Here is a 27,980-nt window from a genome sequence, read left to right as displayed (position 1 = left end):
CTGCTCCTCCTCCTGCTGCTCCTCCTGCTGCTCCTCCTCCTCCTCCTCCTGCTGCTCCTCCTCCTCCTCCTGCTGCTCCTCCTCCTGCTGCTCCTCCTCCTCCTGCTGCTGCTCCTCCTCCTCCTCCTCCTGCTGCTGCTCCTGCTCCTCCTCCTGCTGCTCCTCCTCCTCCTCCTGCTGCTCCTCCTGCTGCTCCTCCTCCTGCTGCTGCTCCTCCTCCTGCTGCTCCTCCTCCTGCTGCTGCTCCTCCTCCTGCTGCTGCTCCTCCTCCTCCTGCTGCTCCTCCTCCTCCTGCTGCTCCTCCTCCTCCTCCTGCTGCTCCTCCTGCTGCTCATCCTGCTGCTGCTGCTGCTCCTCCTCCTCCTGCTGCTCCTCCTCCTTCATGTTCTTGTTCTCCTCCTCCTCTTGCTCCTCCTCCTTGTTCTTCTCCTCCTCCTCCTTCTTCTCTTTCTTCTTCTCCTTCTTCTTTTCCTCCTCCTCCTCTTTCTCCTCCTTCTTCTCCTCCTCCTCCTCCTTCTTCTTCTTCTTCTTCTTCTTCTTCTTCTTCTTCTTCTTCTTCTTCTTCTTCTTCTATTGTAAGTACATTTATTAACTAAACTTTAATCACCACATTGTTGGCTGAAGGTTGAACGATGACAGCGTGGTTTGTTTTCTCCTCAAAAGGAATCTATTGACACATGAAAATGTTGAACCTCCTTGTCTCCTTGCTTCCTTTCCTTCACCCACTTTGATACAATGTGTCCTAATCAATTCTTTTTTCGCAGAGAAAGAGCCGACGGCTCTGAGACCAGCGAGGAGCATGGACTCCCTCAGCATGTCGCCCTTCACCAACCAAGGTGCTTTAAATATACAAATAATGTAATGAATATATATATATTTAAATAAAAAATATATATATATGTATTTAAAATATATATATATATATAAATTAAATTATGTATCTATATATATGTATTTATTAAATTATTTATATACATATATATATTCATAAAATATTTATATATATTTATATCTATATCGATATAAATAAATGTATATATAGAAATATACATATATATATAAACATTATATTTGTTATATATATTACATTTTGTATATATATAAATGTAAATATTCGTATATATACAGGACTGTCTCAGAAAATTAGAATATTGTGATAAAGTTCTTTATTTTCTGTAATGCAATTAAAAAAACAAAAATGTCATGCATTCTGGATTCATTACAAATCAACTGAAATATTGCAAGCCTTTTATTCTTTTAATATAGCTGATTATGGCTTACAGCTTAAGAAAACTCAAATATCCTATCTCTAAATATTAGAATATCATGAAAAAGTATACTAGTAGGGTATTAAACAAATCACTTGAATCGTCTAATTAACTCGAAACACCTGGAAACACATTTTCAAATGTTTGATTTTGTTTTGCTGTTATAAATCTTTTTTTTTACTTGGTCTGAGGAAATATTCAAATTTTATGAGATAGGATTTTAGAGTTTTCTTAAGCTGTAAGCCATAATCAGCAATATTAAAAGAATAAAAGGCTTGCAATATTTCAGTTGATTTGTAATGAATCCAGAATGCATGACATTTGTTTTTTTAATTGCATTACAGAAAATAAAGAACTTTATCACAATATTCTAATTTTCTGAGACAGTCCTGTATATACATATATAAATAGTTATATATAAATAAACAATATATATAAATAATGTATGTATATATTTTGTTAAAGAAATATATTTATATCTATATATAAATATATATGAATATATATATTTATCAATAATATATATATTATTTATTTATATATATATATATTACATTAGTTAATTTATTTTAAATTACAAAAACATGACTCTATTTAGTTTAAAGTCATCCAGAGTTGATTATCCGGAGCAACAGTCTCTTCTCTCTCACTCCAGGTTCCAGGCCCCCCCCCACCGCCCGGCCCCCCCTCCTCGGCCCCTCCCCCGAGGCTGCGGCCTCCAGCGGCGGCAGCGAGTACGCCGTGACGTACCGCCGGGGCACGGGGCTGGTGAGCGGGGGGGCGGGCACCCAGGGCACCTACACCTGTCTGGATCCCGAGGGTCAGGGCCCGGGCGAGGCCCCCCGGTCCGGGGCCAGTCCGGGGCTGAGCGCCAAGGGCCGGCGGGCGGCCATGCACATCACGGGCCCCACCATGGTGACGGTGCCGCTGCACATCACCTCCAACCTGGCGCTCGGCGTGCTGCAGGGAGGCGGGGCCGGCCGGGTGGTGCTCCGGGGGGGGGGCGGCGGGGGACACCGGGGGGAGGGGAAGGAGGGAGGAGACAAGGGGCGGAGGAGGGAAAGCCGAGGGGTGGAGAGGAAGGCGGAGGGAGAGGTGAAAGGTCGCAGAGGGAAGGAGACGGACGGGGAAGAGAAGGCGGCAGGAGGAGGAGGAGAGGAAGCAAGGGAAGGAAAGAAGAAGGAGGAGGAGGTCAGAGGTGAATGTAGGAAGCCGGAGATGGAAGGTGGAGGCGTGTCCAAAGAGCCGCGAGCACAAAGCCCCGTCTCCAACGGCGAGGAAAATAATGACGTCGACGAATACATGGGTAACTTCTTCTCCTTCTCCTCCTTCTTGTTCTTGTTCTTCTTCCTCTTCTTCTCCTTCTTGTTCTTCTTCTTCTTCTCCTTCTTCTTCTTGTTCTTCTTCCTCTTCTTCTTCTTCTTCTTCTTGTTCTTCTTCCTCTTCTTCTCCTTCTACTTCTTCTTCTTGTTCTTGTTCCTCTTCTTCTTCTTCTTCTCCTTCTCCTTCTTCTTCTTCTTCTTCTTCTTCTCCTCCTCCTTCATCCCATAACCGCACCTCCTCCTCTGTGTCACATTAGTAATGACCGAAAGCTCGTCTCCTCCTTCCTTTTCAGACATGGAAGGCAGGAAGCCGATTGGCTGTCGGCCAGAGGCCTCCGACGTCCTCAATTCCACGGGAGTCGAGGAGGCCCAGGAAGAGGACCAGGAGGAGGACCAAGAGGCCCAGGAGGAGGCCCAGGAGGAGGCCCAGGAGGAGGCCCAGGAGGAGGACCAGGAGCTGGCGGGCTATGTTCAGGACAACTTTGAGTTCCTGGACCACCTGGACTGCAGCGCCCCCCCTCAGGTGAGTGCTGCAGGACGCCATCGCGGTGGAACGAGGCGAGGAGTTCAATGTCTCCACTTCCTGTCTCAGGCGGACGAGTTCTCCGTCGAGCCTCCGGATCACTCGGACGACGAGTACGAAGTCATGCAGCCGGCTCCTCCTGCGCAGCTGCAGACGGAGCTGCAGTCGGAGCTGCAGTCGGAGCTGCAGACGGAGATGCAGACACAGCTGCAGACGGAGCTGCAGTCGGAGCTGCAGACGGAGATGAAGAGGGAGATGCAGACACAGCTGCAGACGGAGCTGCAGACGGAGATGAAGAGGGAGATGCAGACACAGCTGCAGACGGAGCTGCAGTCGGAGATGAAGAGGGAGATGCAGACACAGCTGCAGTCAGAGCTGCAGTCGGAGCTGCAGATGGAGATGCAGACACAGCTGCAGACGGAGCTGCAGACGGAGATGAAGAGGGAGATGCAGACACAGCTGCAGACGGAGCTGCAGTCGGAGCTGCAGTCGGAGCTGCAGACGGAGATGCAGACACAGCTGCAGACGGAGATGCAGACACAGCTGCAGACGGAGCTGCAGACGGAGCTGCAGACGGAGATGCAGACACAGCTGCAGACGGAGCTGCAGTCGGAGCTGCAGACGGAGATGCAGACGGAGATGCAGATACAGCTGCAGACGGAGCTGCAGACGGAGCTGCAGACGGAGATGCAGACACAGCTGCAGACGGAGCTGCAGACGGAGATGCAGACACAGCTGCAGTCGGAGCTGCAGACGGAGCTGCAGACGGAGATGAAGAGGGAGATGCAGACGGAGCTGCAGTCGGAGCTGCAGACGGAGCTGCAGACGGAGATGCAGACACAGCTGCAGACGGAGCTGCAGACGGAGATGCAGACACAGCTGCAGACGGAGCTGCAGACGGAGATGCAGACACAGCTGCAGACGGAGCTGCAGACGGAGCTGCAGACAGAGCTGCAGTCGGAGCTGCAGTCGGGCCCCGACCCGACCGGGTCGACGCCTCGCAGGCCGCTCAGCGTGGACTCACAGAGCCGACACACCAAGTCGCTCAGCTTGCCTCACATGACGTCGCCCACCTTCGGTTCGGAGGAGTCGAGCTCTGAGGAGGAGGAGGAGGAGGAGGAAGAGGAGGAGGAGGAGGAGGAGAGCTTGTTTTCTCAGAGCCTCCCCGCCAGTTTCTTTTTAGGGAACTCGTTCTTTGACGCGGCTCCTGGACGACGGACTCCAGACGAGTCTTCTTCATCGTCTTCATTTAAAGAAGCGGCGGCCGGAGACGAGGAGCAGGAGGGAGGGAAAGAAGAGGGGGATGAAGATGGACTGAGAGAAGAGGAGATGACAAAGAAGGGAGAGGAAGACCAACCGGAAGACAACATGCAGAGGTGGAGTGATTCCTGTTTTTACATTTGGTTAGAAAGTGAAATGTGAAGCGAGATGAGCTCACAGAACGTCTCTGTGGGAGAACCCGGAGAACCAAATACATGGAGAACGTGCCATAGAACGGCCGTCTGGGATCGAACCCCCGGCAGATAGACGTGTAAATAATAAGAAGAAGAAGAAGAAAAAGAAGAATAAAATAAATAAAATAAATAAAATAAATAAAATAAATAAAATAAATAAAATAAATAAAATAAATAAAATAAATAAAATAAAATAAAATAAATGAAGTCATGTCTGTCATAAATATGCACAAAGTAGAAATGTTTAGCTCTCTAAGTTTGTATCCAATGTTAAATCCTCAAAATACGCTAAAACTACATTTTACAAACCTACAAAACAGTTTTTCCAAAGCGAGAAGATATCGCTCGTCTCAAATACTTCTCTCCGTCTTTCATCCGCAGCGAAGCATCGGAGGAGGACTCTCAATTTGACAAAGAACCACCTCCAACTCCACCTCCTCCACATCCTCCACTTCTGGAGGCTCCGACCCAAGCCGGCGAGGAATCGAGTGCCGAGGCCGACCTGAACGAGGAGGAGGAAGAGGAAGAAAAGGAGGAGGAAGAAGAGGAGGAGGCGCCGGCCGTGTTGGATCGTCCACCTTGTCGTGAAGTTCCTCGTCCGAAGCAAAAAGACATCGGGGAAATCTCTGTGGAGGAGTCGGGAGCAACGAAGGACAGAGGACGCGACGAGGGAGAGGACACGAAGGTAAAGGAAGAGATGGAGGACGCGTGTCAAGGACCGGTGCTAGAGAGGAAAGGAAACGAGGGAAGCACGTGGGAAGAACCCCCCAAGGGAGGAGGAGGTGACCCAAAGCAGGACGGTTCAGTGCGGAGCACCGGAGGAGGAACCGGTGGTGGACTCGAGTGTGAAGACACCGAGGTCGAGGAAAGGAAGCAGGTCGAGGAGAAGGAAGCAAGTGTTGACGGGGAGGAAGCCACGATCAAAGGAGTCGGAGTCGGAGAAGAAGAATTGCCGTTGGCAAAGGTCTCAGGAGAGGAGACGCTGGACGTTGACGAAGGAAGGAGGAACGAGGAGGCAGGGGTCAGAGTCGAGGCCGCGGAGGAATCAAGGAGCCAGGAATCGAGAACCGAGGACAAGTGCACGGAGCCAGAGGTGCAGCGAGGGTTTGAGGAAAAGGAGGCGAGCTCACCGGAGACAAGTGAACGAGGGAAGCGTCCCGACGGAGAGGAGGCGGGGTCAAAAGAGAGAGAGCTCGGTGACGGAGGGCGAGACGCCGGGCCGCCGAAGGAAGTCCCAAGGGACGACAGGAAGTGGACGGAGGAGATTGGTGGCGGCGGCGGTGGCGGCGGTGGCAGCAGCAGCAGCAGCGTCGGCGGTGGCGGTGGCGGCAGCGGCGGCGGTGGCGGTGATAGCGGCGGCGGCGGCCGTGGGGCAGTAGGGAGGACGGTGGTCACCTCCAGACACCCGAAGGTTTACCAGGCGAGGGCGGTGCCGGTCGTGCCTCCGAAGCCGCAGCACTGCAAAGTCACCGCCATGAGCCTCCGGCAGCGGCAGCAGCAGCACGGCGGCGGCGGCGGCGGCGGTGGGGAAATGGCGTCGAGAGTCCCGACGGAGCACGAGAAGGTCATCGAGGGCGAAGACGAGGGCAAGGGGAGGAAGGAGAGGAGGAGGGGGGACGGGGAGGAGAACGCCGCCGGGGACCCCAGCAGGGACAGTCCTCTCAGCATGTGCTTCGACGAGGCCGTCGCCATGGCGACCATGAGGCGGGAGAGAGAGAGGCAGAGGGGGAATGAAGGACAGTGAAGTGAGGCGACAACAATCATTCATAATAATTGAAGAAGTATTATTTTTATTAGTGAACACTGCGTGAAGTTAAATAAAAGTGAAGGATGATGAATATAAACGTCTGCAAAAAATAAAGTGATTTGTTTTGAATACAGCTCTCTGATTACACAATACTTTGGAGTTATATAAAGTGTAATTTATGAATACAGGGTATATAAGTACGTGGTTCAATGGTTAAATGGTTAAATGGTAGATTTGAAAGAGGATGGATGATGAATATAATGTCAAGGTTATTTCTTGTTCTGGGGAATAAAACAATGTTTTTAATGTTTGTGTCAGTCCTTTAATTTTCTTCTTCATGTTCGTTTATTTAAACTCTTGGAACCAGACGGTGCTATTGCTCTATTGTTGCATTAATATATGACATACTTTTGTCTTTGTGGGTAAGTATTACATAATAATGATAATTTTAATAAAGATGGAGACGAAATATAAAATTGATGAATTATAAGTCACATTTTTTCTTTGCAGTTCAACACCGAAAGACACATTATATTATATTATAATAAAATAAAAACATTATAAATTATATTATTATATTTGCTGTTGTGAATACGGTCCTAAATAAAAACATTTTAATACTTTAGAGTCGGTATCTTCTCGTTAACCGCAAAGTGAAGGAGATTTGTCGTGTACGTGCCGCCATCAGCTGACGCTGAGGAAGCTGTGGACACCATCCACTCCACTGTGTCTGCTCTGCTGAATCATCAGCCTGGAGCATTCATGACCATCACTGGCGACTTTAACCACACCACATTGGATAAAGCTCTGCCAACCTTCCATCAATACATTGACTGCCCAACTAGGAACAATAAAACTCTGGACTTGCTGTATGCTAATACTAAGGATGCATACAGCGCCACTGCCCTTCCCCCCCTCGGCAGGTCTGATCATGACCTGGTCCGCTGACACCCAGGTATGTTCCTCTGGTGAAGAGGCTGCGGTGACCACCAGGACTGTGAGGAGGTGGTCTCTGGAGGCTAACAACGCCTACAGGACTGCTTGAGTCAACGGACTGGGATGTGTTGTGGACCGCACGGGAGGACATCAACAGTATGACCGACTGCATCACGGAATACATCAAGTTCTGTGAACACACCACCATCCCATCACGGACTGTGCGCTGCTTCCCAACAACAAGCCCTGGATCACCAGGGACCTGAAGGCGCCTTAACATGAAGAAAGCTGCTTTCAGGTCTGGAGACAGGGATGAGCTGAGGAGAGCCCAGCGCAACCTAAAGGTGAAGCTCAGGGAGGGCAAGGACTCCTACAGGAGGAAGCTGGAGGCCAAACTCCAGCTGAACAACACAAGGGAGGTGTGGTCTGGCATGAAGCAGATAACTGGCTTCAAGGTGGGAGGGAGACAGCCAGGGGGCTCCTTGGAGAGGGCCAACGAGCTGAACTGTTTTTCAATAGGTTCAGTTCACAGCCCTCCCCCGCCTCCTCCACACATCACACCTCCCCAACACCTCCTCCCCCTCTGTCCCCCCTGCTGAGCTGCACATCCACCGAGCCCTCAATAACAATGGGCTTCTCCACCTCCCCTCTCTGTGACGACTGACCAGGTGAGAAGACAGCTGGAGAAACTACACCAGCGCAGAGCTGAAGGTCCTGATGGCATCAGCCCCAGGGTCCTAAAGACCTGCGCCACCCAGCTGTCTGGTGTCCTGCAGCGCCTCTTCAACCTCAGCCTGAGGCTGGGGAAGTCCCGTGCTGTGGAAGACGTCGTGCCTGGTCCCTGTCCCAAAGAAGTCAACACCATCTGGCCTCAACGACTACCGTCCGGTCGCCTCACCTCCCATGTGATGAAGGTGCTGGAGAGGCTGGTCTTGGCCCACCTCCGGCCGCAGGTGAAATCGTCGTTGGACCCTCTGCAATTTGCTTACCAGCCTCATGTGGGAGTGGACGACGCCATCATCTACCTGCTGCAACGAGCTCAGTCGCACCTGGATGGAACCGGTGTCTCTGTGAGAGTCACTTTCTTTGACTTCTCCAGTGCATTTAACACCATCCAGCCACTGCTGCTGAGTGAGAAGCTGCGGGTGGCCGGTGTGGACGCGTCCACCATCTCCTGGATCACTGACTACCTCACAGGCAGACCACAGTTTGTCAGAATTGGGCGTGTGCTGTCTGGAACGGTGGTCAGTGATGTTGGAGCCCCACAGGAACTGTTCTGTCTCCCTTCCTCTTCACCCTGTACACCAGTGACTTCCAGTACAACACGGAGTCATGCCATCTGCAGAAGTACTCTGATGATTCTGCAGTGGTCGGGTGTATTAGGGATGGACGGGAGGAGGAGTACAGGGCAGTGGTGAGTGACTTTGTAAAGTGGGCCGATGCGAACCACCTGCGGCTGAACGTGGCCAAGACCAGAGAGATGGTGGTGGACTTCAGGAGGAAGGCGACAGCTCCTACACCTCTGAGTGTCCTGGGAGTGGACGTGGACATGGTGGAGGAGTACAAGTACCTGGGCGTCTCCATCGACAGCCGACTGAACTGGAAGGCCAACATCAACGCTGTGTACAAGAAGGGGATGAGTCGACTCTTTTCCTGAGAAAGCTTCGATCCTTCAACGTGTGCAGCAAGATGCTGGAGTTATTCTACCAGTCGGTTGTCGCCAGTGTGCTGCACTTTGCCATTGTCTGCTGGGGAGCAGCATCGAGCCGGTGACACCAGCCGCCTTAACAAACTGGTTAGGAAGGCTGGCTCCATCATCGGCTGCCAGCTGGAGCACCTGGAACAGGTGGTGGAGAGGAGGACGTTGAAGAAACTTGTGTCCATATTGGACAACCCGGACCACCCTCTCCACCACCTCCTACAGGGACAGAGGAGTACTTTCTCCAGACGTCTCCTCACGCTCCGCTGCCACAAGGAGAGATACAGGAGAACATTCCTGCCGACGGCTATGAGGCTCTACAACAGTTCACCTCTTGCCAGATCACCCTAACCCTTCTTATATTTTGTGTTTTTTATTTTATTTTTATTTTTATTTTTTATTCTTGTGTTGCTGCTACTGGCTCGACAAATTTCCCCTTGGGGATTAATAAAGTATATTTCTATTCTATTCTATTCTATTTGTATTTCGCGTTTAATAGAAGAGTTACGGTAGTGGCCACCTACGTCACATCCGGCCGGAGGTTCTTCCGGAAGTAAACCACAATAAAGACAGCTGGGAGGAGGGCGCTCCGCCTCGCTGCAGAAGCTGTTTTAATAAAGCTTTGGCGTTTCGGTCCGGCTGGACGTGCTTTTACGTTTTTGTAATTTAATTTAAATATAACTTCGCTCGGCGCGATGTTGCTCGCCGCGTCCTTCGCGCCGCAGATCGCCGCCATCATGGACGTGTTGGCGAAGGCGGCGGTGGCCGAAGTCACGAAGCTGCTGGAGGACGGCAGCGTGCTGCTGCGGCTGGAGATGAGCCGCAAGGACGGAGAGATCCTGGAGCTCCGCAGGAGCCTGACGCTGATGGAGGAGCAGCTGGGCGACGCGCAGGAGGAGGCCGCCGCGAGCCGAGCCGCGGAGGAGGAGGAGCGGCGGCACGCGGCAGCCGCGCGGCGGGTCCTCCGAGCGGGTGAGCCGGCTGCCCCCCTACCCTGGTCCCGGGGTCAGAACCGAAGAACTCCTACATTCCTTTTAAATTAATGTAATTATGAATTGTTATATAATATAACTTGTTATATAATATAACTTGTTATATTATATATAATATATAATATAACTTGGTATATTATATATTATATAACTAGTTATATAATATAACTTGTTATATAATATATAATATAACAAGTTATATAATATAACAAGTTATATTATATATAATATATAACTTGAGGTCCTCAACGGTCTGTTTATGGTCTCCTGTTAATATTAAAGATGAATCCGTAATACATTTTTAATTATTAGACTGCAATGTACCATTTAGGTATTCATTTTATCTTTAAATTACCAAACTCAAAGTCTTACATGTTGCATCATGAAGTTCTGCATCTGTTGGTTTAAGAAATAAATACAATTGCTCTTTTATCCAACTAATGGATAACAACATTTAAAAAATAGTAGTAACCCCAATTAAAGAGCAAATTAATTAATATTTTTATTATTGAATAATTTTGGTGATTTATAAAAAAAAAAAATACATTTGGTTGATACAGGGAAAAACAGTGAAGAATGCTCAAAAGTGCAAATTAAAAAATGTTTTGTCTGATTAAAAGTCCAAAACATAAATAAATAAGTTGAAAAACCAAAACTATTGGCAAACAATTCAGAAAAATAACCGCCAGACGGATTCAAGCGTGTAACTTAAATATTAAAAGTATATTTAAGATGATAAATGACGAGTCTCAGGATCAGATGCAGAGAAACCAGAGTCGAGAGGAAGTTGTTCCTGTTTTTATATTTATATATATAATAATGATATATATTTATATTATATATATATAAATGTAGTAAATATATATATATATAAATATATTACATATATATAAATATGCATCTATATTATAATTTTAAAGTATATTTATATTATATATAATTATAATATATATATGAATATAATATATATATTCTATTTACATATATATATTATATATATTATTAATGTTGTATCTTGTTTTACTATGTATAATATATATTATACATATTATATATATTTTTACTATATATATTATATGTATATGTATATTATATTTTTTTATATTATATGTATATGGAATATATAAAATGTATTTGTGTGTGTCTGTCGTTATCAGGTGACGGTGTGGATCCTCAGCCTCCCGGACTCGGCCCAGAGGACTCGCCGCTTCCGGTGAAACACGAGCTCGCCGACGAAGTCGCCGCCCAGGAAACCGCCGCCGCCATCGCATCGGACGTCTTCTTCCAGGGCGGCGAGCGGGACGACCTGACCCTCGCCTGGCCGCCGCCGGCCTGCTGCATGTTTGAGAAAGGCCCCGTCGGGGCGCCGCCGCTGTTCCCCCACGGGGCCGAGCGGTATGCCGCTCACGGAGACGGAGAGGGCCCTTCCGGTGAGCCCTCGCCAACGGCGGCGAATGACATCATCGCGTGCGATCTGTCGAGAGCGCCGATAAAAGTGGAGGTCGATACCCGACCGATGTGCATGCGAAGCGCCGCTCCGGAGCCCGTTGGGGACGAAGGGATCGGACACGCCAGTCAGGACCACGGATGGTCTTTGGCCCCGCCTCCCGCACAGAGGTCAGCCCTCGCCGCTGAAGACCCGGTCCCCAACCGGAACAACCCGAGGGCGAGAAAGGCTCCGAACTCCTGGAGGACGAACCCGAAGCAGTTTGTGTGCCACCGGGGCTTCGCCCGCCCGGCTCAGCTGGAGGAGCACAAGGCCGACTCCCACCGGCCCTTCAAACCCTTCCGGTGCCTGGAGTGCGGCAAGTCGTTCACCCAGAAGACCCGGCTGAAGACGCACCAGAGCGTGCACACGGGCGAGCGGCCCTTCAGCTGCCGCATTTGCGGCAAGATGTTCTCGCGGCAGGACAACTGCCTGCGGCACGAGCGTTTCCACGGCGGCCTGAAGCCCTACGGCTGCGGCCAGTGCGGCAAAAGCTTCACGGTGCTCGGCAACCTCAAGATCCACCAGGAGATCCACCTGAAGGGCAGGTAGCCGTGGGCCGCCGCGAGCCGCCGCGCGGCGCCCAGAGGATACGCGCAACGGGCTTTTAAAAGACTTTTTTACGTGCAGTGAATGCAACCCACCAACAGGGGGCAGTGGCGGTTATATTTCTCAATGTCTCCAACCTGTTGATGGTATCCTGTTCATATTCGCCTTAAAGGGTACCTGTTGTGTAGCCAGATCAAAAGATAATGTGTTTCTAAAGGTTATTCATGCACTGACGGTCCAGTATTCAATAACAATACGTAGTTTAGGCTGTTCAAAGTCCTCAACTCCGACATGCGACATTGCACTGGTGCTTGAATATGGCGCCGGTGGTGTGACGTCACATCGTTGAGAGATCGACAGCCAGCCACAGCGGATGTGTTCAGATACCAATATAAACAACGTCGAGCGCTCGCAAACAAATGCTGAGAACTTGATAATAATATAGAAAACGGGCGAAATATGGACGATGAAAGATTGTCTGACTCAGCAACTGGATACTTGTTTGAACCTTTAAAAGCAGACTATCCCCATTTAGTGAATTGTGACAGCGATGATAGCGATGATTCTGATGAAGTTGATGCCGAAGGACCGCCGGTCCAGATGCTTCACCGTGCGGACCGTGCACGCAAGTCGGCGGACGTTTGGTGCAGTTGTGGGAAATGTGTGCCACAGAAAACAGACATAGAGTGCATTTGTTGTAAAGAGCACGAATTTATGTCCGATGATATCGTGTCATTAGACCTCATCTGCTTCACACAAAAGAGTGAGCTTGATAGCTACATCGCGCATAAGCCAGCGCTGGAGATGTCTTTCATTGATGCAATGTTCGGCCGACATGTTCGGGGGGCTAGTGACTTTTTCTTTGCTCCGTCCGTCCCGATGCGCGCAAACCGGTGTCGGGAGCTCCGCGGCGCACGAGACGGCGGGCAGAGGACTGTCAACGCAACACGTAGAGACAGAAATGACGTGCTGCTGCTGTAATGTGGCGCTATAGAGAAAGTGACAGGGGGGCGGGCCAAATTTTTTTTATGTCATGCGATCTACCAATACTACGCCGCGATCGACTGGCAGGTCGCCGCGATCGACGTATTGAGCACCCCTGATATAGATTGTGTAATTCTTGAGGCCACCGATCTATCCCAAGAAGCAACGCGTGTAGAAGTGGCTCCGGATTGGCTGAATTCCTTTCAACGACTCTACGTCATAGTGACCTTTGACATGAGTAAATAACTGGCAAGATGTCTGCGCCCTGAAGCGTTCACGGACTCAGAATGTTGACAAAGAAATGTAAAGCCTCGGGCTATGCGTGACTTGTTGACAATAGCGGCGGGGTAAATATGATTTATTTGATGCGCCTAATGGATGTAGCACGTTGTTGTTTTTGACTACAGGTACCCTTTAAAGATGAATCCACTATTTTAATACAATCTTAATTATTAGACTGTAATGTACAATTTGGGTATTTATTGTATCTTTAAACTGAACTTAGAGGGTTAGTTCTGCATCTGTTGGTTTAAAAACATTATAAAATATCTGTTTTTATCCAAGCAACAGCCCCTAAAAACAAAAACAAATGGTAATAAATCTAATTGAAGAGCAAATTAATTAATATTTTCATTATTATTTTTGGCGATTATTTTCACAATGTTTTCATTTGGTTGATTCAGGATGATCACAATTAAAGTCCAAAATCCTATTCTTAAATTGCTTGTTTTGTCTGATCAAAAGTCCAAAACATAAATATAAAGAGACATTCTGTTTCCATGACTCGTGTTATACATTATGTAATAATGAGTTAATGAGTGGTGCTTATTCGGAGCGTGTGGGATCAATAATCTGCTTTGAGGGATACACATCCTCAACTCAGCGGTTTCAGTGCCTTGGGAATGTAAATCCAGATTATTTCACTTGTTGGTACTTTTGTGACGTTCCTTTGTCTTTCGTGATGATCCATTTAATATATTAATCACTGATCACACAGGTGATGTTTATTCAACTCGCTGTGGGAGGGAGGAGAGTGTTTATGCCTATGCAATAATTTATTGTTTAAATATTTTTAATTTAAATCTGTCACACACACATACAGAGGTAGTGCGTATGTATGTATGTATATATATATAAAAAGTATATTTCTTTATATATATATTTGTATATGTGTTTATACATATTTATATATATGTATAGATATATACATACATTGTGGCACTTCATCAGTAGATTGATATCTATATATAATATATTTTATATATATGATGTGTATATAAATATGTGTAACATGTACTATAAATTGATCTATTTATTAAATATTGTTAATTTTATTTATTTGTCTTTGTTTTGAATACTAACTTTTGATATTGTGTGTTAATGAATAAAGTTTAATTAAATGATGTTTTGTTGGGAAAATGGAAAAAAGTGACAAAATATATATTTTTAATAAAGTAATTAAATGGTTGTTTAATTGCACGCGTTGTCTTCTACATGGTGTTTAAAATGGACCAACTTTAATTTTAAATTATCTATTATAAAACTTTTTTTAATGCACAACTTTTATATACATTACAGCTTCAGTTACCTTACAGATTAATAATATAAATCAGTAATACATAATATAAATCAGTCATACATGATGGTATATTAGCCAAAAGTAGAAAAAAATATAAAATATCTTCCCACAGCTAATACTGGAAACTGTTACATTTAAATAAAATGCAATCTATATAGATAATTTACAGGACATGATTAGGCTTTTAAGGGATAATAACACAACATAAAACACTTGAATACAACTATATAGTCAAGTTAAATGTATATACATATATTTATAAATAAATATATATAATTTGATTGTTGCTTGTATTAATTCTTGTATGTTTAAAACTGTTTAAAAAAAATTGGTTAAACATAAAAAACAACTCACCTATATATATATAGATAAATGTATATATACTGTTTTTTTAATATTAGTTGGTTACATAGAAAAAACAAACTCACCTCTATACAGAGAGGGATGAGTTATATATATATATATGTATATATATATAAACTATATATATATATATATTTATATTATCTAAATATATATATATTTATATAGGTGAGTTTTGTTTTTCTATTCAACCAACTAACATTTAAAAAACACCATCTATACATATGTATATATAATATATAGTTTATAGATAGTTAATATAGTTTAGTTGTTATATATATATGAAGAGCAATGTCCGCGGCGCCTCTCTTCCGGTCTTTACGGTATTCATGTCGTCACTTCCGGTGAACGAGTGCCTGTGTTTACGCTTTGTACCCGTTAGCTGCTGCTAGCTCAGAGCTTGGCTCGTCGGCGCTCGTCCGCCATGGCTCGTCTCGGTTAGCCCGGCGAGCTGCAGACACCTTGTTGTTGTTGTTGTTGTTGTTGTTGTTGAAACTATGCTGAGCAGCGTCGCCCTGCGGGCTCAGATCGCCTCTGTGATCGACGCCCTGTCCGAGGCGGCCGTGGCGGAGGTGGCCCGGCTGGTGGAGGACGGCATGGTGGTGCTGCGGCTGCAGCTCCGCCAGCGAGAGACCGAGATCCACAAGCTGCGGAGCGGCTTCGAGCTGCTGCGGGGCGAGCTGAGGGCCCTGCGGGGGGGCGCGGGCCCCGGGCCGGACGGCGGGAGGCACGGTAACGACCCCCCACACACACACACACACACGCGCCTGACCCGGGTCTCCTCGGCTCTGACCACGTGACACGAGAGGGTCACAACGCAGTGAGGTGATGATGAGGAAGACGCGGGATGAAGAGGAGATCCGCGTTGCCCAACAAATGACTTCTGGGCTTTCAGATTAAATTACTTGGAACCCAGGGAACCTAGGGCATAGGGAACGTGGAACCTAGGGCATAGGGAACATATAACCTAGGGAACCTAGGGCATAGGGAACGTAGAACCTAGGGAACCTAGGGCATAGGGAACATAGAACCTAGGGCATAGGGAACGTAGAACCTAGGGCATAGGGAACCTAGGGCATAGGGAACGTAGAACCAAGGGCATAGGGAACCTAGGGCATAGGGAACGTAGAACCTAGGGCATAGGGAACCTAGGGCATAGGGAACGTAGAACCTAGGCCATAGGGAACATAGAACCTAGGGCATAGGGAACATATAACCTAGGGCATAGGGAACGTGGAACCTAGGGCATAGGGAACGTAGAACCTAGGGCATAGGGAACATAGAACCTAGGGCATAGGGAACGTGGAACCTAGGGCATAGGGAACGTAGAACCTAGGGAACCTAGGGCATAGGGAAAGCAGAACCCAGGGAACCTAGGGCATAGGGAACGTAGAACCTAGGGCATAGGGAACATAGAACCTAGGGCATAGGAAACGTGGAACCTAGGGCATAGGGAACATATAACCTAGGGAACCTAGGGCATAGGGAACGTAGAACCTAGGGAACCTAGGGCATAGGGAACATAGAACCTAGGGCATAGGGAACGTAGAACCTAGGGCATAGGGAACCTAGGGCATAGGGAACGTAGAACCAAGGGCATAGGGAACCTAGGGCATAGGGAACGTAGAACCTAGGGCATAGGGAACCTAGGGCATAGGGAACGAGAACCCAGGGCCATAGGGAACATAGAACCTAGGGCATAGGGAACATATAACCTAGGGCATAGGGAACGTGGAACCTAGGGCATAGGGAACGTAGAACCTAGGGCATAGGGAACATAGAACCTAGGGCATAGGGAACGTGGAACCTAGGGCATAGGGAACGTAGAACCTAGGGAACCTAGGGCATAGGGAAAGCAGAACCCAGGGAACCTAGGGCATAGGGAATGTAGAACCTAGGGCATAGGGAACATAGAACCTAGGGCATAGGAAACGTGGAACCTAGGGCATAGGGAACATATAACCTAGGGAACCTAGGGCATAGGGAACGTAGAACCTAGGGAACCTAGGGCATAGGGAACATAGAACCTAGGGCATAGGGAACGTAGAACCTAGGGCATAGGGAACCTAGGGCATAGGGAACGTAGAACCAAGGGCATAGGGAACCTAGGGCATAGGGAACGTAGAACCTAGGGCATAGGGAACCTAGGGCATAGGGAACGTAGAACCTAGGCCATAGGGAACATAGAACCTAGGGCATAGGGAACATATAACCTAGGGCATAGGGAACGTGGAACCTAGGGCATAGGGAACGTAGAACCTAGGGCATAGGGAACATAGAACCTAGGGCATAGGGAACGTGGAACCTAGGGCATAGGGAACGTAGAACCTAGGGAACCTAGGGCATAGGGAAAGCAGAACCCAGGGAACCTAGGGCATAGGGAACGTAGAACCTAGGGCATAGGGAACATAGAAGCTAGGGCATAGGAAACGTGGAACCTAGGGCATAGGGAACATATAACCTAGGGAACCTAGGGCATAGGGAACGTAGAACCTAGGCCATAGGGAACATAGAACCTAGGGCATAGGGAACATATAACCTAGGGAACCTAGGGCATAGGGAACGTAGAACCTAGGGAACCTAGGTCATAGGGAACATAGAACCTAGGGCATAGGGAACGTAGAACCTAGGGCATAGGGAACCTAGGGCATAGGGAACATAGAACCTAGGGCATAGGGAATGTAGAACCTAGGGCATAGGGAACGTAGAACCTAGGGCATAGGGAACGTAGAACCTAGGGCATAGGGAACGTAGAACCTAGGGCATAGGGAACATAGAACCTAGGGCATAGGGAACATATAACCTAGGGAACCTAGGGCATAGGGAACATAGAACCTAGGGCATAGGGAACATATAACCTAGGGAACCTAGGGCATAGGGAACGTAGAACCTAGGGAACCTAGGGCATAGGGAACATAGAACCTAGGGCATAGGGAACGTAGAACCTAGGGCATAGGGAACCTAGGGCATAGGGAACATAGAACCTAGGGCATAGGGAACGTAGAACCTAGGGCATAGGGAACATAGAACCTAGGGCATAGGGAACATAGAACCTAGGGAACCTAGGGCATAGGGAACATATAACCTAGGGCATAGGGAACATAGAACCTAGGGCATAGGGAACGTAGAACCTAGGGCATAGGGAACCTAGGGCATAGGGAATGTAGAACCTAGGGCATGGGGAACGTAGAACCTAGGCCCTAGGTTCTACGTTCCCTATGCCCTAGAACCTAGGGCATAGGGAACATAGAACCTAGGGCATAGGGAACATATAACCTAGGGCATAGGGAACGTAGAACCTAGGGCATAGGGAACCTAGGGCATAGGGAACGTAGAACCTAGGGCATAGGGAACCTAGGGCATAGGGAACGTAGAACCTAGGGCATAGGGAACCTAGGGCATAGGGAACATATAACCTAGGGCATAGGGAACCTAGGGCATAGGGAACATAGGGCATAGGGAACGTAGAACCTAGGGCATAGGGAAAGTAGAACCCAGGGAACCTAGGGCATAGGGAAAGTAGAACCTAGGGCATAGGGAACATAGAACCTAGGGCATAGGGAACATAGAACCTAGGGCATAGGGAACGTAGAACCTAGGGCATAGGGAACATAGAACCTAGGGCATAGGGAAAGTAGAACCCAGGGAACCTAGGGCATAGGGAAAGTAGAACCTAGGGCATAGGGAACATATAACCTAGGGAACCTAGGGCATAGGGAACATAGAACCTAGGGCATAGGGAACGTAGAACCTAGGGCATAGGGAACATAGAACCTAGGGCATAGGGAACCTAGGGCATAGGGAACATAGAACCTAGGGCATAGGGAACATAGAACCTAGGGCATAGGGAACCTAGGGCATAGGGAACGTAGAACCTAGGGCATAGGGAACCTAGGGCATAGGGAACGTAGAACCTAGGGCATAGGGAACGTAGAACCTAGGGCATAGGGAACGTAGAACCTAGGGCATAGGACATGTAGAACCTAGGGCATAGGGAACCTAGGGCATAGGGAATGTAGAACGTAGAGCCTAGGGAACATGCCTACCCGTCCTTGGTTCCCTTCGTCTCGTTCATCATATCCATCCGTTGACCGTCTGACTTCCTGTTCTCGTCTCCTCAGACGCCCAGAGGCCCGTCGGCGAGGAGAGAACCTCGCTGGAGAACGGTTCCCTCGACAAGAACCGCAGCGGCCCGTCCAGACCCGAGCCGCCGGCGCCGGTGAAGTGTGAACCCGCGGATGAAGGAAGCGAAGAGAACCGAGAAGACGCGTCCTCGTGCGGACAATGGCGGCCGGCGGGACGCGGCGCCTCCGGTTCTTCTCCTCTGGGGCGGAGCTCCGCCTCCCCTCTGAACGGCGCGCCGCCCGCCGGCTTTCCACCGAGCCCGTTCATCCGCGGGCCGCCGGGCTGCGGTCAGTACCGCGGGCCGTACGGCGCCGCACGGCGGCGGGCGAACGCGGCGGCGAAGCGCCTGGTGCTCAGGAAGGGCTTCAGCTGCCCGTACTGCGGGAAGCACTTTGAGCGCGGCGGCCACCTGGAGCGCCACAAGAGGATCCACACCGGGGAGAAACCCTACGGCTGCCAGGAGTGCGGCCGGCGCTTCAACCAGAACTGCAGCCTGAAGGAGCACCGCAAGACGCACCGCGGTCAGGGCGCCGCCGGGCCGACCGGCCGGGGCGCGGCGGTCGGGAACCGAGGAATCGAACCGGCGACCGACACGCGGCGTCTTCTCTGTGTTCTGCTTCCGGGCGCTCGGGAGGCGGAGCCGGCGGGGAACCCTCGCCCCGAGGACGGGATCCGGGGGAACGCCGCGGACGATGTCGTCGTCCCGCCGGACAGCGAGGACCTCGTGAAGCGGGAACCGGCGGAGGAGGACATCGCGCCGAGGGAAGGAGGCGGCGGCCTGAGCGACGGCTTCGACACATTCGTGAGCGACGGCCAGCGGTGGACGTCCAGATCGGACCTCGGCGGCGTGGAGTTCCTCGGCGGCGGCGTGCCGGCGGCCCAGAGCGCGGCGTCCGACCCGGGGCTCGCTCGGCCGCTCCCGCCGGCGGCGGACGCGTCCTGCAGCACGTTCTCCTTCCCGGGGACGCCGTACGGGGAGCCGGGCGGCGCGGCGTACGGCCGCTCGGTCGCGCTCGCCGCGGCGCCGGACCCCGGCCGGCCGCGGGCGAGTCGCTCCTTCCTGCCGATGAAACCCAGGAAGTGCTTCTCCTGCTCGTACTGCGGCAAAGCCTTCGAGCGCGTCGGCCACCTGGAGCGACACCTGAGGATCCACACCGGGGAGAAGCCGTACGGCTGCCAGGTGTGTGGGCGCTGCTTCAACCAGAAGAGCAGCCTGAAGGGCCACATGAAGACGCACCGCGCCGGTGAGAGGCCCCGCCCCCTTCACCCCGCTACATTCACCGCATCATTAAACCAGAAGAAAAGTCACATCTCTCTCGTGTTTCTTCTCCACTAGAGGGCGCCGACGCTCCGGAGTCGAGTCGCCTGATGTTCCCGGCGCCCGAGGGCGGGCCGGCGGCGCTCGAGGAGCCGTACCTGGGCGGCGGCGGCGCGTACGGCGAGGCGGGCGGCGAGCGCACCGTGATGGTGAAGCTGGAGCCCGGCGGGGAGGAGCTCCACGCCGCGGCGGGGCGGAGTCGGCCGTGGTCGTCCGGCGATGCCGCCGGCGAGCGGCGGGGAAGCACGCCGCCTTTTCTCCACGCCAAAGTCCGGGAGGAGGAGGCCTCGCACGCCGCTCCGTACTCCGGCCTCGAGGAGACGCTCGCGCACGAGTACTCGGCGGCCATGTTGAATTCAAACTCGGCGGCCAGCGCCGAGTTTGAATTCAACATGGCCGCCGCGGATAACTGCGGCGCCGTGGGCGGCGGCGGCGGCGGCGGGCAGAACTGCTTCATTTGCTCCACGTGTGGGCGGAGCTTCGATTGCTTCGACTCGTTTCAGGAGCACCGCTGTGACGACGGCGCCGCCTTCAGCTGACGGGCGCGTTCTAGATGAGTGATGTTTGTTTGTTTGTTTGTTTGTTTTTTGCGGTGACAACATTTATAGACTAAACTTTGCACAACACGGTTTCAGTTTTTTATGTTTTCATGAAGTTGAATATTGAGACGGCCAAAACATTGATTTAAATGTTGTGACGCCGCGGTCTCTCCTGGAGGAGTGATGATGTCACGACAGACTTGGCTCCGCCCCCTTCAAAGACTCGGTATACAATGTGTAATTTTGCGGTAGTGACTGAATTTCGAGGCGTCGGCGTGTTTCTGGTTCTGAGTCCTTCAGGTTTGATGAAGATGTACTTTTTGGAGTATTTGGATGAATTAGGAACGAATGAAACTTTTCTCGACTCGGCTGGAGATCGTCTCTGGTTTATTCTTCTGTTTTTTTCACACGCTTTACCGCCAAATAAGAAAAATGTGAAATGAAGTCTGTTCTTCTCCTGAGGAGCAGTGAGGGGACTACTTTATCTCTTTCTACTTTCTCTCTTTCTATGTTCTCTCTTTCTACTTTCTCTCTTTCTACGTTGTAGCTTGATGATGATTTTAGGTTTTTAATCCCGTCGTAGAGGATGTTGGTTTACAGTTGGAAAATCTGAAAAATAATGACGAGAGAATATTTATATATACGTATATAATATATATATATATAATATATTTTTTCTGTTTGTCTTTTTGTATTTTAAAATAATGAAGAAGAAGAAGAAAGGCGTGTGCAGAGTTTTGTTGGTCAGAGGTCGTTGGGATCTTTTTTTTAAAGAGTACACATTGGCCACGCCCACTGAGTTCACCTTGACCACGCCCACTTAAGAGACAGTAAGTGTCATTTAAAACCAGTAGAGGAGCTTGAAATGTATTTTTACTTTGGACTCAAGGACGGGAGTATTTTTGGGGGGGCCATAACTCATAAATAATTGATTTGTTAATTATTAAATAATAATAATTTCTGATTCAACCTGCAACTTGACCGAGTCGGTAATGTTCCTTTTGATACTGAACCGTTGGAAATAAATGACTTTTGAATGCTCAATCTTTCCTCCTCCTCCTCCTCCTCCTCCTCCTCCTCCTCATGGACATGGTCTACACACATCCAAACATCTGGCCTCACAGATCCAGATCGGAACCTTTCTTTAGGATGGAGTCGTCTTCATCGACCATGACCCACCGCCGGTTCCACAGGGATCTACTTTATCTTTAAAAGTTAGTAGTTTATATCTTAACGCCGGCTCCTCGGTGAGTCGGGAGGCTCGTCCTCAGCTCTCTGGAGATGAAATATGAATAAATTAATAAATGTAGAGCCATGTTTTATTTCTGTTGGCCGGGTTGACCCTAAAGGTCAGCCGACCCGTCTCAAGGCCGTAAAACGACGTTCGAGGTGAGACACGTTTACGCTTCACCTCGAGACTCCAAGGGGGGGGGGTGAACAAGAGGCCCGAGGCCATCGAGAGGGTCGGGGGGACCATATCTCGGGTTTTCTGTGTCCCCCCCCCCCTCTCTCTTGTCCGCTGGTGATGCGGCTGCGCCTCTGCTGCTGCCTTTACGGTAAAGAGTCCTCCGCCACACGGAAGAAGGTTCCGGCTAGCTAGAACCACAGCGCGGGGATGTAGAGGGTTCTACTGCGTCGCTGCTTCCGCGTTTTCTTTTAATCATAAAAAAATAAATATAAAAAAGGACTATAGCGCGGAGGGATTTACTCCCCTCTTCCTTGTTTCGCTCGTTACTTTTTCGTGCACGCTAGTCCGAAAACATGGCGACGTGCGTCGTCCCCTTCCAGACGCAGCTGTCCTCCATCATGGAGGCGCTGGTGAAGGCGGCCGTGGCGGAGATCTCGCAGCTGGTGGAGGACAAGGTCTCGTTGCTGCAGCTGGAGCTCAGCCGGCGGCAGAGCGAGAACGACGCGCTGCGGCGGCGGCTGCGGCCGGAGGCGCGCGGCACGCCGCCGCCGCAGCGGCGCGGGCTCGGTGAGGCAGGCGCGCGGCCGCGGCTGCTGCTGTTGATTAGCCAACTATGCGTGTTGTTGTTGTTGTGTGTGTTAATGTCATGTGTCGTCATCGTCTCGTGGAGCCGCGCTGCTGTTGTTGCGCGTTGATGAGCGCGCGCACTAACATGTAGTTCTTAATGAGACTTGTTGTTCTGTGTTGCTGCTGTAGAGAACTACATGGACCGGGGAGCCGCCGCGGGGGGCGGCGCGCACCCCACCGGCAGCATTACGGTCGGTGACACACACACACAACAAGGAGCTAGGGGACACAGAGGAAGGAAACAAGGGGCTAGGGGACACAGAGGAAGGGAACAAGGAGCTAGGGGACACAGAGGAAGGAAACAAGGGGCTAGGGGACACAGAGGAAGGAAACAAGGGGCTAGGGGACACAGAGGAAGGGAACAAGGAGCTAGGGGACACAGAGGAAGGGAACAAGGAGCTAGGGGACACAGAGGAAGGGAACAAGGAGCTAGGGGACACAGAGGAAGGGAACAAGGAGCTAGGGGACACAGAGGAGTCATGTTGGTCATATGTATTCTCTTCTAATAAACATAGTTGTGTTGATGTTCAGAGAGGTGGAATCATTTTAAATAAAAGAAGGAGGGAAGGAGGGAGCGAGAAGGAGGGAGGGAGGGAGGAAGAGAGAGAGAAGGAGAGAGGGAGAGAGAGAGAGGGATGGAGGGATGGAGGGAGGTGGATTACTCTTCACTCGAGAATACTAACGACGGCCTTTTGTCACAGATCTCTCTCTCTTCCCCTCTTCCATTCTCTAGTTTTTTCCTTTTCAATCATTACATAAATAAACATACATACATACACACACACACACACACATACACACATACATACACACACACACACATACACACACACACACACATACATACATACACATACACACACACACATACATACATACACACACACACATACACACATACACACACAGATTGTTTCTGGAACCCTTGAGCAAGACGCTCAGTGTGGACAACCTGCTTCTGATCATTTAATTTAAAGCTGCTCGTAAATATACTTTTATATTAAGGCTAAATATATATATTATTTATATGTATAAATGTATATATATATATTTATATATGTATATATATATATTTATATAAATATATTTATAGATATATCAAATATTTATTTATATGTATATATTTATATATATATATATTTATATATATTTTATACATATATATACAATATCTATTTATATATTTATATAAATATATATTTTCTATATATCAAGATATTTATATATATTTATATATATATATATAAAATATGTATTTATATATATTTATTTAGATGAAAGTATTGCCACTCCTCGTTGAAACGACACATAAGTGTGTATGTCAGTATCATCTCCCTCCTTAAAAAAAATTAACACACAAAATATGCTCCACTGGTCCTCATGATGAGTCATTTAGTCCTTTACTGCTCATAAGTTGTCATTACATCATTCGTAGCAGATTCAGAAGGACCGGTTCCTCTGCGGGCCGGTCTGCACCGGTCCAGATCCCCTGTTCCTCCGGGGGTCAGGAGGTCAGGAGGTGTCACCGTGTCTCTGTTCTAGTTCCCCGAGGTGCACGAGGCCGCCGTGTCCTTCGCCATCAAAGAGGAAAGTCCCGACGAGATGCTGTGGGTCAGCGAGCCCGTCGGCCCGATGGGTGAGTGGCCTCTGGGTTGTTGCGCAAGAAGGAAAGCCGCGCGGTTAAATGTTGCGTCACTCGCAGGTTCCGCCGCCCACTACCGGCGTCCGGCCGCCGAGAGCCACCGGACGGCCCGCTCGGAGGCGAAGAGCGTCAGGGCGTCCGAGTTCGGCGACCCGTGCGGTCAGCACGAGGGAGACGGCGGCCTGCAGCTCACGGTGAAGACGGAGAAGGAGGAGGACCGCCCCTCGGGCTTCGGCCCGGACGGCTGCCGGCACGGCGCCGCCGGGAAGCGGGCGCAGCTGGCGGCGGACTTCTCCATGGACGAGAGGGAGAACCAGCTGTGGTCCACCATCATCGAAGGCAACGACATCGACGCCGGCTTCCCCGACTTCTCCAGCGTGGTGGAGGAGTACTCCAACACCTTCCCCGACCACTCGGACGCCGCCGCCGCCGCCCAGCCGTGCAACGGGGTCGACGTGGGCGGCGGCGTGCCGCAGGCGTCCGGCGGTTTCAAGCCGCGACCTCCGGACCGGCCGAAGGAGGAGCTCCGCTCGCAGAGGAGCGCCTCGAGGCCGCCGGCCGCCGCCGGGGAGCACTCGCACGCCGGCTGCTTCCACGCCCACAAACCGGCGTCCGGCGCGGCGGCGGTGGCGCCGCGCGGCTACGCCTGCTCGCACTGCGGCAAGACGTTCGGCCGCCACCACCAGTTCAAGCTGCACCAGCAGAGCCACAAGAGGAAGCGGGCCTTCTGGTGCGCCGTGTGCGGCAAGAGCTTCCAGTGCTCGTCGCACCTCGGCATCCACCACCGGACGCACACGGGCGAGAAGCCGTACGGCTGCTCGCTGTGCGGCAAGAGGTTCACGCAGCAGAGCAGCCTGCGGGTCCACCAGCGCACGCACAGCGGCGAGCGGCCCTACAGCTGCTCGCTGTGCGGCAAGACCTTCATCCTCATGCACCACCTGAAGCGCCACACAATCATCCACACCTACAGCTGAGGGGCGGCGGCGGCGGCAGAGGAGGAGGAGGCGTCTGAGGAGGCGGCGGCTGAGGAGGCGGCGGCTGAGGAGGCGTCTGAGGAGGCGGCGGCTGAGGAGGCGTCTGAGGAGGCGGCGGCGCGTTGGATAGACAAAACAATGAAAAACTCTGAAGCCTCTCGTTGCTCTTTGAACCTTGAAGCATATTCCACTATGCAAAATGGATTTTAAGACGCTTGCTCCATTTTTAATTACCTATTATTATTATTATTATTATTATTATTAAAGGTCAAACTGAATTACACCCTCAGTATATTTTTTCAGTCAAAGCTAGAAATCCCCAAAGCCCAACGCGCTCCAACATGTCTGATATTCCTCTTCCAGGTCCTTTCTCCTTTCGGTTACTTCCTCTCATATGACATCATTTCCCTTTCTCTCGGTTACTTCCTCTGATATGACATTTCCCTTTCTCCTCTCGGTTACTTCCTCTCATATGACATCATTTCCCTTTCTCCTCTCGGTTACTTCCTCATATGACATCATTTCCCTTTCTCCTCTGATATGACATCATTTCCCTTTCTCCTCTCGGTTACTTCCTCTGATATGACATCATTTCCCTTTCTCCTCTCGGTGACTTCCTCTGATATGACATCATTTCCTTTTCTCCTCTCGGTTACTTCCTTTCATATGACATCATTTCCTGTCTTCCTGTGAGTTGCTTTTGTTTTGATGGTGAATCAAAACCTTTTTGCTCAACGTTGAAACTCTTCACACAAAACGTATCCCCCAAAATCATTTTGGTATTTTGTTCTGATTTTATATTAAAGGATCGTTTTAAATGAGCATCTGGATTTTATTATTATTATTTAGATCTTCTTCGCCCTACGTTTTCATTTCGTCCTTAAAATTCGGCTCATAAAGCAGTTTAATAATAATAGTTTATTATCCTCACGTTGGGTAAGGATTGTTATGATATTCCGAAATATCATAACAAAAAATGTAGGCGTCGTGATGTTCTCGGGGATCTCTTCTCCCAAAAACCACAATTTAAAATGTAATAATTAAACACTGACTCGCCACCAGGGGGCGACGTCACGCTTCCTCTTGGTGCAGAGAGGAGGAGGGAAGCTGTGGAGCTCCACTTCCTGTTCAGGGCTCAGAGGAGAAGCAGCAGCACTGCATGAAGAGAGAGAGTTAGAAAGAGTTAAAGAGTGAGAAAGTGTTTAATATTTCATGTTTAATGTTTCATGCTTCATATTTCATGCTTCATGTTTCATGTTTAATGTTTCATGCTTCATGTTTCATGCTTCATGTTTCATGCTTCATGTTTAATGTTTCATGTTTCATGCTTCATGTTTCATGTTTCATGCTTCATGTTTCATGCTTCATGTTTCATGCTTCATGTTTAATGTTTCATGCTTCATGTTTAATGTTTCATGCTTCATGTTTCATGCTTCATGTTTAATGTTTTATGCTTCATGCTTCATGTTTTATGTTTCATGCTTTATGCTTCATGTTTGATGTTTTATGCTTCATGTTTTATGCTTCATGCTTCATGTTTCATGTTTGATGTTTTATGCTTCATGTTTTATGCTTCATGTTTTATGCTTCATGCTTCATGTTTCATGCTTCATGCTTCATGTTTCATGCTTAATGTTTCATGTTTCATGTTTCATGCTTCATGTTTCATGTTTCATGATTCATGCTTCATGTTTAATGTTTAATGTTTCATGCTTCATGTTTCATGATTCATGTTTAATGTTTAATGTTTCATGCTTCATGTTTCATGCTTCATATTTAATGTTTCATGCTTCATGTTTCATGTTTCATGTTCAATGTTTCATGCTTAATGTTTCATGTTTCATGTTTAATGCTTCATGTTTAATGTTTCATGCTTCATGTTTAATGTTTCATGCTTCATGTTTAATGTTTCATGTTCAATGTTTCATGCTTAATGTTTCATGTTTCATGTTTAATGCTTCATGTTTAATGTTTCATGCTTCATGTTTAATGTTTCATGCTTCATGTTTAATGTTTCATGCTTCATGTTTAATGTTTCATGCTTCATGTTTAATGCTTCATGTTTCATGCTTCATGTTTCATGTTTCATGCTTCGCTGCAGACAAAGTTATTTAATCTTTCCCAGCGTAGTTTGAGGCGTTGCGGTTCGTTCAGGTCGACTTCCTGTTTCCTCGCCGTGAGAAGAGCGGAGAAAAAAGGAGATTGATGTGAGTTGAATTTGGCATCTCCCAGTCATCGTGTTGGATGAGCACACACACACACACACACACACACACACACTCACACACACACACACTCACACACACACTCACTCACACACCCACTCACTCACTCACTCACACACACACTCACTCACACACACACACACTCACACACACACCCACACACACACACACTCACTCACTCACTCACTCACTCACACACTCACTCACACACACACACACA

General features: G+C 49.0%; 3 protein-coding genes across 3 annotated transcripts in view; all 3 read left to right on the top strand.

Annotated features, from left to right (window-relative positions):
- The window catches only part of si:dkeyp-68b7.12 (rho GTPase-activating protein 30), a 15,273-nt gene extending 8,649 nt beyond the window's left edge, over positions 1 to 6,624 (top strand). The window contains exons 9-14 of the mRNA XM_056410464.1: positions 765 to 836; positions 1,924 to 2,255; positions 2,352 to 2,574; positions 2,884 to 3,113; positions 3,183 to 4,489; positions 4,949 to 6,624. Of these exons, the coding sequence (XP_056266439.1) occupies positions 765 to 836; positions 1,924 to 2,255; positions 2,352 to 2,574; positions 2,884 to 3,113; positions 3,183 to 4,489; positions 4,949 to 6,311 (3,527 nt within the window). The 3' untranslated portion in view covers positions 6,312 to 6,624. The remainder of the gene's footprint in view (positions 1 to 764; positions 837 to 1,923; positions 2,256 to 2,351; positions 2,575 to 2,883; positions 3,114 to 3,182; positions 4,490 to 4,948) is intronic.
- Positions 6,625 to 9,545: 2,921 nt separating this feature from the next.
- Positions 9,546 to 14,124, top strand: LOC130190963 (zinc finger protein 316-like). Its single transcript, XM_056410626.1, has 2 exons — positions 9,546 to 9,921; positions 11,099 to 14,124. The coding sequence occupies exons 1-2, from the start codon at positions 9,645 to 9,647 to the stop codon at positions 11,977 to 11,979; spliced, it is 1,158 nt and encodes a 385-aa protein (XP_056266601.1). The 5' UTR covers positions 9,546 to 9,644; the 3' UTR covers positions 11,980 to 14,124.
- Positions 14,125 to 15,066: 942 nt separating this feature from the next.
- On the top strand, positions 15,067 to 25,818 carry LOC130190874 (uncharacterized). The gene is made up of 6 exons (XM_056410463.1): positions 15,067 to 15,634; positions 19,024 to 20,271; positions 20,364 to 20,881; positions 22,637 to 22,859; positions 23,049 to 23,110; positions 24,462 to 25,818. The coding sequence occupies exons 1-6, from the start codon at positions 15,400 to 15,402 to the stop codon at positions 25,533 to 25,535; spliced, it is 3,360 nt and encodes a 1,119-aa protein (XP_056266438.1). The 5' UTR covers positions 15,067 to 15,399; the 3' UTR covers positions 25,536 to 25,818.
- Positions 25,819 to 27,980: the final 2,162 nt, after the last annotated feature.

Source organism: Pseudoliparis swirei, unplaced genomic scaffold, assembly GCF_029220125.1.
Source record: "Pseudoliparis swirei isolate HS2019 ecotype Mariana Trench unplaced genomic scaffold, NWPU_hadal_v1 hadal_25, whole genome shotgun sequence".
NCBI classification, from domain to species: Eukaryota; Metazoa; Chordata; class Actinopteri; order Perciformes; family Liparidae; genus Pseudoliparis; species Pseudoliparis swirei.
This window is presented reverse-complemented; position numbering and strand designations above follow the sequence as displayed.